At 42.2% G+C, this 12,419-nt stretch overlaps 1 protein-coding gene across 2 annotated transcripts in view; it reads left to right on the top strand.

The window, feature by feature from the left end:
- Positions 1-1,032: 1,032 nt before the first annotated feature.
- Positions 1,033-12,419, top strand: part of LOC121291587 (calcipressin-3-like) — a 187,131-nt gene continuing 175,744 nt past the window's right edge. For both annotated transcript variants that reach the window (XM_041213003.1, XM_041213005.1), the window contains exons 1-2: positions 1,033-1,105; positions 2,275-2,535. In XM_041213003.1, coding sequence (XP_041068937.1) covers positions 2,344-2,535 — 192 coding nt within the window. In that variant the 5' untranslated portion in view covers positions 1,033-1,105; positions 2,275-2,343. The remainder of the gene's footprint in view (positions 1,106-2,274; positions 2,536-12,419) is intronic.

Raw genomic sequence — 12,419 nt, 5'->3', positions numbered from 1 at the left:
CTCCCCTGATTAAATTGGCCCAGCTTCCATGTTTTCTGTTGCTAAAGGCTGCATTAAACCCAGCCGATAGTCTTTCATTTATGGAATAGTTCAAATGCACTTGAGAGACAGGTAGCAACTCAATCTAACATCTCATCTGATATATGGTACTTCAAGCACTCAAGGCTGCATTATTCGGAGTGTCAGGGGAGGCGCAGTTGTATTGTCACTGAGCTAATAATCCGGAGGCCCAGGGTTATGGTCTGGGGACCGGGGTTCGAATCTCGCAACGGCAGATGGTGGTATTGGAATTAATTAAAATCTGGAATTAAAATATTAAGGATGACCATGAAACCATTATCAATTGTTGTAATAGGCCCTCTGGGAAGGAAATCAGTCGTCCTACATGTGACCCCAGACCCACAGCAATGTGGTTGGCTCTGCCCTCTGAAATGACCTAACAAGCCACTCAGTTGTAATCAACGTTCAGAAAGTCACAAAAAAGGAACAGCACATTTGGGTGTACCTACACCACATGGGGACTGCAGTGGTTCAAGAAGGCAGCTCACCAATGAATGCTGGCCCAGCCAGTGAAGCCCACATCCCATGGCTGAATAATAAAAAAAAATCAGGCCTACATGATGTGCTCAAGTCCTGAACTCCCAACCTGTTGATTCAGAAAAAAGTGCTACCATTGTGCCAGACTTCAATGTTTGTTCATGTTGCGCAGCAACTCGGTAACCATGCAAATGTTTCACACTGAAGGGGAAATGCAATCATTGCACATATTTTCAGTGGAGGCCATCACAACATAAGGGAGCAGCTCGAACTTCGCGGGACCACAGCCCAAGGAAAGAAAGTGACAGGAAAGAAGGCTGAACCACGGGCAGCAGTTCAGGCAACGCAAAGAATGCTGCTGCTGCTTCTCATCCGAACCTGCTACTTCCTGCTCCACCCCAGGGCCCTGATTCGCCTGTAATGACATCATCAACAAGACGTCCAACTTCTTCGCTCTTTGATTGGTTGGAATTGATGTCAATCAACTCACCAGTCACATTAGGTTGTTCGCTAGCAACCAGAGCTGCGAAAGGTGCCGTGAGGGTGGGAACAAGTGAAGCTGCTGCAGGTTTGTCTGGGGATTAATTTGAAACCTTATACCTTCTGTTCCTTGTTTAATTTAATTGAAGAGTGTCGTTAGGAATGGCAGTCGAGTTTAGTCCTAAAAAATGTATCTCCTATTTTCCCCTCCCTAATTTTTAGTTTAAACGTTTTAATTAATGTATGATTTCTGGCACAGATTGCATTTGAAATGCTGCACATGGGGCAAAAAGCATTTTTGTAGTTTGCTTTTAAAAATACTTTTTTTATCTTAACCGTTATTTCAATTAGTTTCTGAGGATTGTATCTGCTGTTCTGATAAGATCCAGAAATGGGTCCAACCGTTTTGAGTTATCCTCAAAAGAGGCACTGCTGTCATGCAAACTACAACACAATATAAGAATTGTGCAACAGCTTCTGCATCAATCTGAAGGATGCATCCAACAATTCCTGTTAATAAATGTCCACGGCACAGCTGTTGACCTTTTCAGGGCTGCAATAACTAATCGTTCCGAATAGTTTTACTTGGCTTTAATTGGTTTAGAGTTTGTTTAATTTTTCACGTTTTTTTTAAAAAAGGGATGCTACCTGGAGACATGTGGATTGTGAATCATACAAATGCACTGATGCATTTTGCCATGGAGTGCTACAACCTGTGCATTTTTGATCTCAGTATGAGCTTCCAGTAGAGACCAGGTGCTTTCTCTGAGGGAGAATGAGTTTGTCATAATAGTGATGTGTTTTAATCTTAGAAAATATCTTTACATGACCCAAGTGGGGTGAGTTGTAATAGAGGTTTGCAGCCATTATTAGACCAAAATCAATCAAATAAAATGCTTAGGTTGAAGTATGAATTTTGAATGTGAAAAATCTATTTCTTGATTTTATGTTGTGTACCCATTTTAATAGGAATGTTAAAAGAATTATCATAACTTGCTGCATGTTGATCTGTTTCCAAGACACTTCCAAATACAATGTTACTTAGACATAATGTTGTCACTGTGTTTAACTATATCGGAATTTAGGTTACCTTGAATACTGTCTTGTCTGACTTTTTTTGAAATGGCTTGGATAGAAAATTGGTTTCTAATATGAAATTGTTTGTGTAAGTGGGTTGTATAAAACATCTTCAGTTTTAAGTAGGAAAAGGTTTATCACAATTTTTACTCTTCTCTAAGTTGTATTTTCTCTTTTTAGGTGGGTATTTTAAATTTGGTGCCTTTTTAATAAGGGTTTTTATATGAGAACAATTCAGCCAGTGACACAATGATAAGAGAGAGTGCGCAGCTTTGGCCTGAGACTTCAAACCACTCCAACCTTTGTGACAATGATCAAGAAGGTCTGATCTTTGAGAACTATGACAGTTTGGATTCCCAGGGTGTGGAGTTGAGCAACCTTCCTACATCTCTGTTTGCTTGCTGTGTGCATGAAGCAGTCTATGAAGATGAAAAACAGAAGGTAAGTGTAATATAGATTCAGTATATTATTTAAATTTAATCGTTCTTCAAGACTATGCCGAGAAAAGCATTACCAAAAGAGAATTAAAGACCCAGCAGTGACCAAAAATTGGGGAGGGGTGTGAGGGGATAGGGTTGGGAAGGAACATTCTGCTTATCTTAATAGTTTTCTCCTTTTTAAATTGCTCCTCTAAATTTTAACCATCATACTCTTTCTTCTAATGTATGTATCTCATAGGCTAAAAGATTGTGTTTCATGCAATACAGGTATTAAGTTTTAATTTTATCAATTGCTCACATAAATAATTTTGTAACTCCCAATATTCTTTGCTTTTATTATTTAATCTCTTTCACTTCATCTAGATGGCTTGTAAATCTGAACTTCAGAATTATCTCAGTTGCTCCAAACTCACTTTCCTTAACACCGATACCCTTGAAGCATGAAGGCAGTATTACCATTGTGGCCCATCAAAATAATTGTACAGGTTCAAAATTACATCCAAAATTGTAGATGTTATTCCAAGTATAGCTTTAATACAGTTAAGCACTTCCTCGGTTTGACTGTCAAATACCTAGTTGCTTTAATATTGGTATCATTCTGCTCATTCCATGACCTGTACATTTTCACTCCAATATTCTTTTACATGTAAAAGATTCTTCCTTCCCAACATACCCATTTTGCACACCCAAGCAACCACCCAAAGAATAGGGTGTATCAGTAAATGTTTGACTGATGTACAGTGATATCACTACCTGTAGTTATGTTGGAAACCAACTATCCACCATGTTTTAAGAAAAGCAGTTGCTCATCAAGGTTGTTGTTTTACAAAGGTGGCTGACACTCCATTCTGTTCATAGATGCATTAAGGTGAACTGGGGCTGTAACATGCCGTTAGCGGCAACGGTAACCACTGGATCACTGGTTAGAATTCATATCATAATGCATTTTCTCATCAATTCATGCTTTTAATTTTTGATGAACTGTCAGCTGTCAAAAATCCTTAGCCATCCATCCAACGAAACTGGTAAGTCTGGAATGAGTTGATTGTTCTAAGACAACTGCAACTTGCAGAGTTTTTTCTGGCTCTAGGGTGGTGGGCTAGGAGGCGGGAATGGGGGAAAAATCGTGGGGAGCTATGCTGGGACACCTTCCTGCCGCATTTCCGCTGTTGGGTAAGTCTCCTGAGGGTGGGGCATTATGTGCATTGGCTTCCTGCTCAGAGAAGGTGGTAGCAAATTCAAGTAATTGAAGCTCCAATCAGGGTGATTTTTCACATGCCTGCATTTCGTTAGCAGTGGAGCAGCCCCTTTCCTTACACCACCCCCAGCCTGCGTAGCTTCATGGACGAGGCCTCCTATCACCAGTTTGGAGGGCTATCGAGCCAGAGGTTCCGTTCTCCAAAGAGGGAACTGTGGGCAGGGAAGGCAGTGTCCCTGACCCCAATGAGCCATCAAGAGGATTACCTCCAGGAAAATGGCTCTGCTGGCCCGGCTCTTGACAAGAGCAGGCTGAAGCCCTCCATTGGTCCTGATATCAGGATCCCAAAGCCTGCAGTACAATTTAGCCCACTGTTGCCATGACTGCTTCTGCCAATTACTTGTCTGCATGTTTAAAATAAATTAATTGCGTTAAACCAGTAGAGACCCATCAAACATTTATTATGGTGAATTTAGTATCTTTATTGAAGCAGTACTGCTTTCCATTCCATCTTTCCCATGGCATCCCTCTCATGCCATATCCATCTGATTCCTTTCATCCCCCTCATGTCATCCCCATCCCAGCCCTTCTTCTGATGCCTTCCCCTCCCCCATTGCATACCTGCCATGCATTTTTCACCCTGCCCCCTGCCATGCTGTATAATGCTCCCCTGCTGGTGGGTGTAAATGGAGTGGGGTGAGCACATTGTATTCAATGGGTGCCTGCCCACCTACCTGGCTGCTCCTGTCTCTACCTCAGCTTTACCAGCGGTGGGAGTGGCATCAGGCAGCCTGCCTGACATAGGCCAATCGAGACCCTTAAGTGGATAAGTAATGCCCACTTAAATGGCTCATCCCCCACTGCAGTTAAACCAGTGGGGTGAGAGGCCCAGGCCAAGTGGGCAACCTAGGAGGACTCCCTGCGTGGGCATGGAGGTGTCCCTCATTGTGGCCCCCTGGGTTCCTTGGTGCTGCTACCCCCCCCACCCCGCAAGGTATAACCTTCCCAGAATCCTGTCTTCCCCCACCCCTCCCCTCCATGATTTCGAAAACCCCAGCCCCCAGATACTTAAATGTTCCAAGCCACTGCTGAATGTCATCTCAAATTCTGAGTGCAGAACTGGCAGTGGCCACCGCTCATGGCAGCAGTACTTGAGAGCTGCTGGCTTCTGATTTGCCAGCAGCTCTCCGAAGCTAGATTCCTGTCCCTGAGGGTTGGAAATCCCACCTCCCAGCCAATTAGCCATTAAAGGACTGCAGGACGGCTGTTCTTCCTGGGGGGATCCAAGCTGCCTCATTTAATTTGGCCCCATGTGCACTGGTGTGCCTGATAAATCATTGAACTGTATTCTTTGAGCTGCCTGATCAAATGCCACACACAGTGGAAATGTCTGGTATCGCCTTACTCTTTTCCAAATTACTCTATATTCATATTGTCTGTAGAATTAGGAATATCAGAACAGGGGTAAGCTATTTAGCCCCTCGAGCCTGTTCTGCCATTCATTGTGATCATGGCTGATTTATGACCTAACTCCATGAAGGGAATTTTCATGTTAGTGTGCGAAACATGCGTCAGGCCCTTTACCGACCTCCCGAACATACATCTGATTCTTCACTGACTTTGCCCAGGATTTTTGTGTTTTCGTAACCTTAGAGATGGGATTTGGAGTATGCCTGTTAGCCTCTCGCACCTGCTCTACATTCAATAAGATCATGACTGACTTAACTGTAGCCTTAACTCTACCTACTTGCTTGCACTCTTTCTCCTCTTTCCCGCCCCATTACCTTTGGCTCCCTTGTCAATCAAAAATCTGTCTCCACTGCTTGTAGGAGAAGAGAATTCCAATGACCCGCTGTGAGAAGAAATTCCTCTTCATCTCTCTCCAATGGGAGACTCCTTATTTTGAAACTAGTTCAAGATTTCCCGCATAGGAGGAAGCAGCCTCTCAGCATTGACTTTGTCAGGTGCCCTCAGAATCTTGTATGCTTCAATAAATTCAAGAGTACAGGCCTAACCTGCTCAACCTTTCTTCATGAGGCAGACCCTTTAATCCAGAAATCAGCCTAGGGAACCTTCTCTGAACTGATTACAATGCAAGTGTATATCCCTCCTTAAATTAAGTTACTACTGTATTCTAGATGTGCCCTGTACAGTTGTAGCAGGACCTCCCTACTTTTATACTCCATTCCCTTTGTAATAAAGGCCATAATTTAATTTGCCTTCCTCATTAATTGTTGTACCTGCAAGATGACTTCTTGTGATTCATGTACAAAAACACCCAGGTTGCTCTGTACCCGACGTTCTGCAGTCCCTCTCCGTTGAAGTAATATTCTGCTTTTGTATTCTTCCTGCCAAAATGGACAACATCACATTTTCTCACATTATACCCCATCTGCCAATTTCTTGCCCATTGACTTAACTCATCTATATCCTTTTTGCAGACTCTTTGTATCCTCTTCACAACTTGTTCTCCTATCTTTGTATCATCAGCAAATTTGGCTACAATACATTTGATCCCTTCATCCAGGTCATTGATATAGATTGTAAATAGTTGTGGTCCCAGCAGAGTTTAGGCTTGCAGCGCCATTTTCAAGCTGCAATGCAGCGGGAGGACAGTGTGGGTGCAGAGGCAGGCTAGTTGGAAGGCCCGCCTCAGTTCTTGGAGACAGCAGCCCAAAATTGTATCAATGCCTCCTAAATGTCACCCTCGCCTCCCACTGCCCACCCATACCACTTCATACCTGCTCAGAGCAACGCCCCCCCCCCCCATCCCCCCGGATCTCGTACCTAGTCACTTACCGTTATCCAGTCTGTACAGTGCTCAGGAGCCATACAATAACTATGTGAATTCTTTTAAATGCAGGTGTAAAAAAAAAAAAATGAGACCTGTGACAATCTATAAAACTCTCATTCAGAAATCTGTCATTGATACTGCAAAGAAAAATCTGTACTCCCACAGAAAAAAAATTCATCCCCTTAATTGCATAAACAAACAGCCATGTACTCAACTGCACCAAAGGAAGAATGTTATTACAACCTATTTAAACTGTCAGTCATTCCTCTGAGTAGTTTTGTCAATAGTCCACCTGCTGAGCTTAAGATATTTGTAGCATTTGAAACTCAGTCAAGCATTCATAATGGCCAGAGCTATCAAAACAAATCATTACTGTCAAAAGACCCTGAAATGGAAAGAATAGATGACATTACCTTTCCATTTTGAAGCAGATTGTCTGACAATTAATGGGGAGCAGGTGCTTACTTTTTAACATTCAACAGTGGGGGTGGTGGATTTCAAAGTCAGCTGTCTGTACATTTAATTCACAGAACCAAACATGATGGGAGGGTTTACCAACACATTTTTCCACATTCATGAATGCATTATGGCACTTTCTGCTCTAATGCATTGCAACACATGCACAATTCTGTAATGTAATGGTCAACTCACCTTTGTAGGACAGAGCCCTATGATGAGTCACTGCATTAAAAACACATCCACATTACAATACAACATCTCATAGTGACAATTTAAGATGTCAAAACATTTTATACTTACCTGCCAGCATATTCCTGACTCCTCCGCAGGCTTCCCCAGTAGTAACAATCTCTCCAAGGATGTGCATTTATTTTGAATGCACCAAGACACGAAAATAGTATGGGCAGGAAATGCAATTTTTTTTGTGGCCCTCACAATGGGAACATCTGAAGAGGTGCGTTTTACATTTTGCACCTGAAGCTTTCTCAATCTGCAAAAACGCTACATGAAAAGGGTGTGGGGTTGGGAAGTATTAGGAAAATTGTTTCTCCTGCAAAAGAAAAAACTATATTCTGTGTTTTACAAGCCAATTCCTGTCTTTGAGGAGATGAAAATCCAACACATCAACCTTTGTCTGATATGCCTTTAAGATTAACAAAAATGCCTCGATCTCAGACTTTAATCTAACAATTGACCTAGCATCGACTGCTGTTTGCAAAAGAGAGCTCCAAAGTTCTGTTTGTAGGAGAAAAGCCCTGTGGTTAATTTTTAGAGCTTGTCCTAGATTCACCAACCACCAGTAATTAGACATAAATACTATGACTGCAAGAGCAGGTCAAAGGGTGGGAGTAACTCGCATCCTGACTCCCCAAAGCCATTCCACCACCTACAAAGCACAAGTCTGGAGTGTGATGGAATACCCTCCACTTGCCTGCATGAGTGTAGCTCCAACAACACTCGAGAAGCTTGACACTATCCAGGACAAAGCAGTCTGATTAATTGGCATCCCATGCAGCAGCTTAAACTTCCATTCCTGCCACCACTGGAGCACCATGTCTGCTTTGCATCATTTACAAGGTCTGCTGCAGCAACTTGCCAAGGCTTCTTCAGCAGAACTTAAAAAACCTGTGACCTCTGCCAACTAGAAGGCAGCAAGTGTACAGCAACATCACCTGCTCATCTCATCATCCTGACTTGGAAATATATTGCAATTCCTTCATTGTCATTGAGTAAAATCCTGGGACTCCCTATGAGCAGTGTGGGATTCACTACAAATATTGCAGCTATTCAAGAAGGCAATTCATCACTACCATTTCGAGGACAATTAGAGGCATTAAATGCTGATTTTTGTCAATGATGCTCACATTCTATGAAAGAATAACTTGCCTACATCAAAATCCATTTGCCATTGTTTTTCTCCCATTCACTGCATCCATTAATATCTTTTTTGTAATTCTATACCCATTGAAACAATTAGGAAAGCAAAGAATTGCCAAATGCCCCCCTTGTATGCTATAAACTTCAATTGTTTTCAGTCACAGAATCTGATTATTATTGTTTATCTGTTGCCATATAGTTTGAATAAGCTGTATTCTATTAATTGTTATTTTACAAATCTGAGAAAGCTAGTGGCCTATGCAGAATGCTAAGTAAAACCAGGATTTATGTTCAATCTGAGCTACATTTACATCAGTAGATAATAGGTACTTCAAATTACGCTGCTGTTTTAAGGAGTGGGTGGTTCTCGTATGGGATGGTGTGTCGTGTTGAACTAACTAGGTAAATCCTCAAAACCATTTGAGAAGTTTGATAAATGTACAAATTTGGTGGGCAGAGGAATTTTACTCTGTATAAGTCATCTTGGGGGTTAAATGCAATACCTCCCAAAAATGGGCACAGGAATCACGATGTATGATTAACCCACACCTGTTATTTGCCATGCAAGCAGCATGCCTACTGATTTCAGCATTCAGCCAGTGCTTAACATGTGTTGTTTGGCTGCGTGCATCAGCAGAGGACCAATATCGTGAGTGGCTAGCACCATTTCGAGCCAGACTGTACCTCTTAAAGGACAGTTATGTTATGAGTGCAGTAGGTGCTGACAGTCATTCAGGAAGTGAATTTGACATGGGAAACATTGAAGAATGGCGCAATCACACATGATTAAAATTTCCACTTTTATTGAGTATTATTAAGAATAGCATGATATGGGAGAGCTCAGGTTCCAAAGTTTTCTGTTTTTATGTCCTTTCTCTAATTCAGGCTATATTTCAGGCCTACTATCGTTCTCATATCTGGAGCAGCTGGTTTGTGCAGGAATCCTTAAGTCACCAAAGATTCCTTCAGCTTCTGCCGCACCACCCCCTGGAGACGCTTGGAACCTCAAACAACTGTACAAAGCACCAAACACTTGTGGGATTGAAGCAACAGCTAGAAAAATAAATCAATCAGCAGCAACTTAGTTGATAACCCCTTTAAATAATGCTGGATGGGGTCCTCCCTGGCACTGAATACACGCTCAGCTGTGTGAGGTTGAGAGGATGTTGGCTGGAGCAATGAGCTCCAAAATGACACAGTTGATGTCTCATCAGCTTTGCACGCTGATTGGCTGCTCTACATCTAGCAGAAGTTCACTGTGTGCGGCAATGCTCTCTCCAATATTGCATCTGCCGTGAACCATCCCAAATGTGTGTGCACACACCATGGATGCCATTTCACAGTCAATCCCATTTCTCACCCCTTGTTTTTTAAATAGTTTTCTACCTCATTGGAAGAGAATTTTGGCACCACTTCATTGTATGTGCTAAATGAGCATCCCACACGTTCTGTGCTCTAATAATTATGTTTTTATATTATTGGACATTATATTTTTCCAGCAGTGGCTCACACATTGTCAGTGGAAGTTAATTGTTGCAAAAGGTACTAAAGGGCATGAAAATTATAGTTCATTTATATTTTCTTTATGTAGATGTAGAACCTGGATCATAAAATGATATTTTTCTTGCCTCTGCCTTTCCCAACAAGATAAAACTCCATCAAGATTAGAGATGGGAAAGCTGGAAATTTGAAGTAAAAATTGAAAATACATAACTAACAACTGAAAGAAGGCTGGTTAGCGTATTGCATTGAGATTCTTCAGTTCTCTGTTTAGTGCAAGATATTTACCTGAATCTGCAGTGTGTCGAGCGGGCATTAAGCTAAATGAGTGGTAATGATTTGCATCAAAGAACAGAAGCTGGACCTTGCGTCTTTTAATTTAGTTGTCTATTGTTTCAAAATCCTGCAAAGCAATTAAAGTACAAATTGCCAATGGAAAACATGTATAATTGGTGATTAGGATTTTTATGGGCATGATTTTTTTTTCACATGCTCACTTAGAGTTTTGAGAATAGGCAGCAGTGCTTCAGTTTTTCATAATAGATATCAATGATTTGGATGAATGACCAAGAGTTGTTTAAGTGTGTAGTTAATACTGAGTTAGGAGGCTTAGTAGTTTTATTAATAGGAGCTAGAAGTTACAAAGGGACATAGACAGATTAAGTGAATGGGCATAACTATGGCACATGAACATCAGTGTGGGAAAGTGTTATTCAATTTCAGTTTGAGAAAGACAATTTGGAATGTTTTCCTAATGTTGAGAAACTGGAAGCTGGTACAAGTGTACACAAGGTAATCGAAAGGCCAAGACCCCAATTGGCCTTATCTCAAGTAACTGGAATGCAAAAGTGAGGAAATGAAGCTTCAGTTGTATAGAACCTTGCTCAGACATGAGTGCTGCAATCAGTACTGGGCGCTGTAGCTCAGTGAAGATGTACTTGGCTTTGGAGGGGGTAGAGTACAAAGGATGATGGTTGCTGGAGGTTAATCATCTCAGTTCCAGAACATCACTGCAGGAGTTCCTCAGGGTAGTGTCCTAGGCCCAACCATCTTCAGCTGCTTCATCAATGGCCTTCCTTCCATCATATGGTCAGAAGTGGGGATGTTCACCGATGATTGCAGTGTTCAGCACCATTTGAGACTCCTCAGATACTAAAGCAATCCATGTCCAATGCAGCAAGACCGAGACAAATATCCAGGCATGGGCTGACAAGTGGCAAGTAATATTTGCACCACACCAGTACCAGGCAATGATCATCTCCAACAAGGCAAAATCTAACCATCACCCCTTGACACTCAATGGCATTACCATCGCTGAATTCCCCACTATCAACATCCTGGGGGTTACTATTGACCAGAAACTGAATTGGACTAGCCATATAAGTACTGTGGTTTCAAGAGCAGGTGAGAGATGAAAGCTGCAAAAAGTAACTCATCTCCTGACTCCACAAAGCCTGTCCACCATCTACAAGGTGCAAGTCAGGAGTGTGATGGAATACGCTCCACTTGCCTGGATGAGTTGCAGCTCCAACAACACTCTAAGCTTGACATCATCCAGAGCAAAGCAGTCGCTTGTCTGGCAGCCCATTCACTCCCTCCACCACCACCAAACAACAGCAGCAGTATGTACCATCTACAAGATGCACTGCAGAAACTCACCAAGGCTCCTTAGGCAGCACCTTCCAAACCCATGACCACTACTATCTGGAAGGACAAGGGCAGTAGATGCATCGGAACACCACCAGCTGGAAGTTTCCTTCCAATTCTCTCACCATCCTGATTTGGAAATATATTGTCGTTCCTTCACTGTCACTGGGTTAAAATCCTGGAGCTCCCTCCCTAACAGCACGGTGGGTGTACCTACACCACAGGGACTGCAGCAGTTCGAGAAGGCAGTTCATCACCACCACCACCTCGAGGGCAAGTAGGGATTGGCAATAAATGCTGGCCTAGTCAACAATGCCCAAATCCTGTAAATGAATATTTTAAAAAAATCACCAGAAAGATAGAATCATAGATCAGTACAGCTCAGCAAGAGGCCATTCAGTCCATCGAGTGTGTGCCAGTGCAAGTAAGATTAATTCAGTTAATCCCACTCCCCCATTCTGTCCCCATATCCCTCCAGTTTTTTTTTCCTTCAAGCAGTTATCGAATTACCTTTTAAGCATTACTATTGAACCTGCCTCCGCCACCCTATCGGACAGTGCATTCCAAATCCTAACTGCTCGTTATGTCAAATAAGTTTTTCTTCATGTTGCCTCTGGTTCCTTTACCAGTTGCCTTAAATTTGTGCCCTCTGGTTATTGCTCCTTCAGCCATGGGAAGCACATCTATCAAATCTCCTCTTAAAGCAGTAAAAGTCAAGGAGAGCAACCCCACCTTCTCCAGTCTACCCATGCAACTAATCCCTCATCCCAGTGTCACAAAAGTATAATAATTCTCATCACGTTATTGTGATTTATTGTAAAAGTAGGTTAATAGTGGGGTTTGGATAGTTTGTGTGTGATTTTAATTGCATCTTGTAGCCAAGTAGACTGTAGGTTGAAGTTATCAAAAG

The sequence above is a fragment of the Carcharodon carcharias genome, chromosome 19 (assembly GCF_017639515.1).
Source record: "Carcharodon carcharias isolate sCarCar2 chromosome 19, sCarCar2.pri, whole genome shotgun sequence".
NCBI lineage: Eukaryota > Metazoa > Chordata > Chondrichthyes > Lamniformes > Lamnidae > Carcharodon > Carcharodon carcharias.
This window is presented reverse-complemented; position numbering and strand designations above follow the sequence as displayed.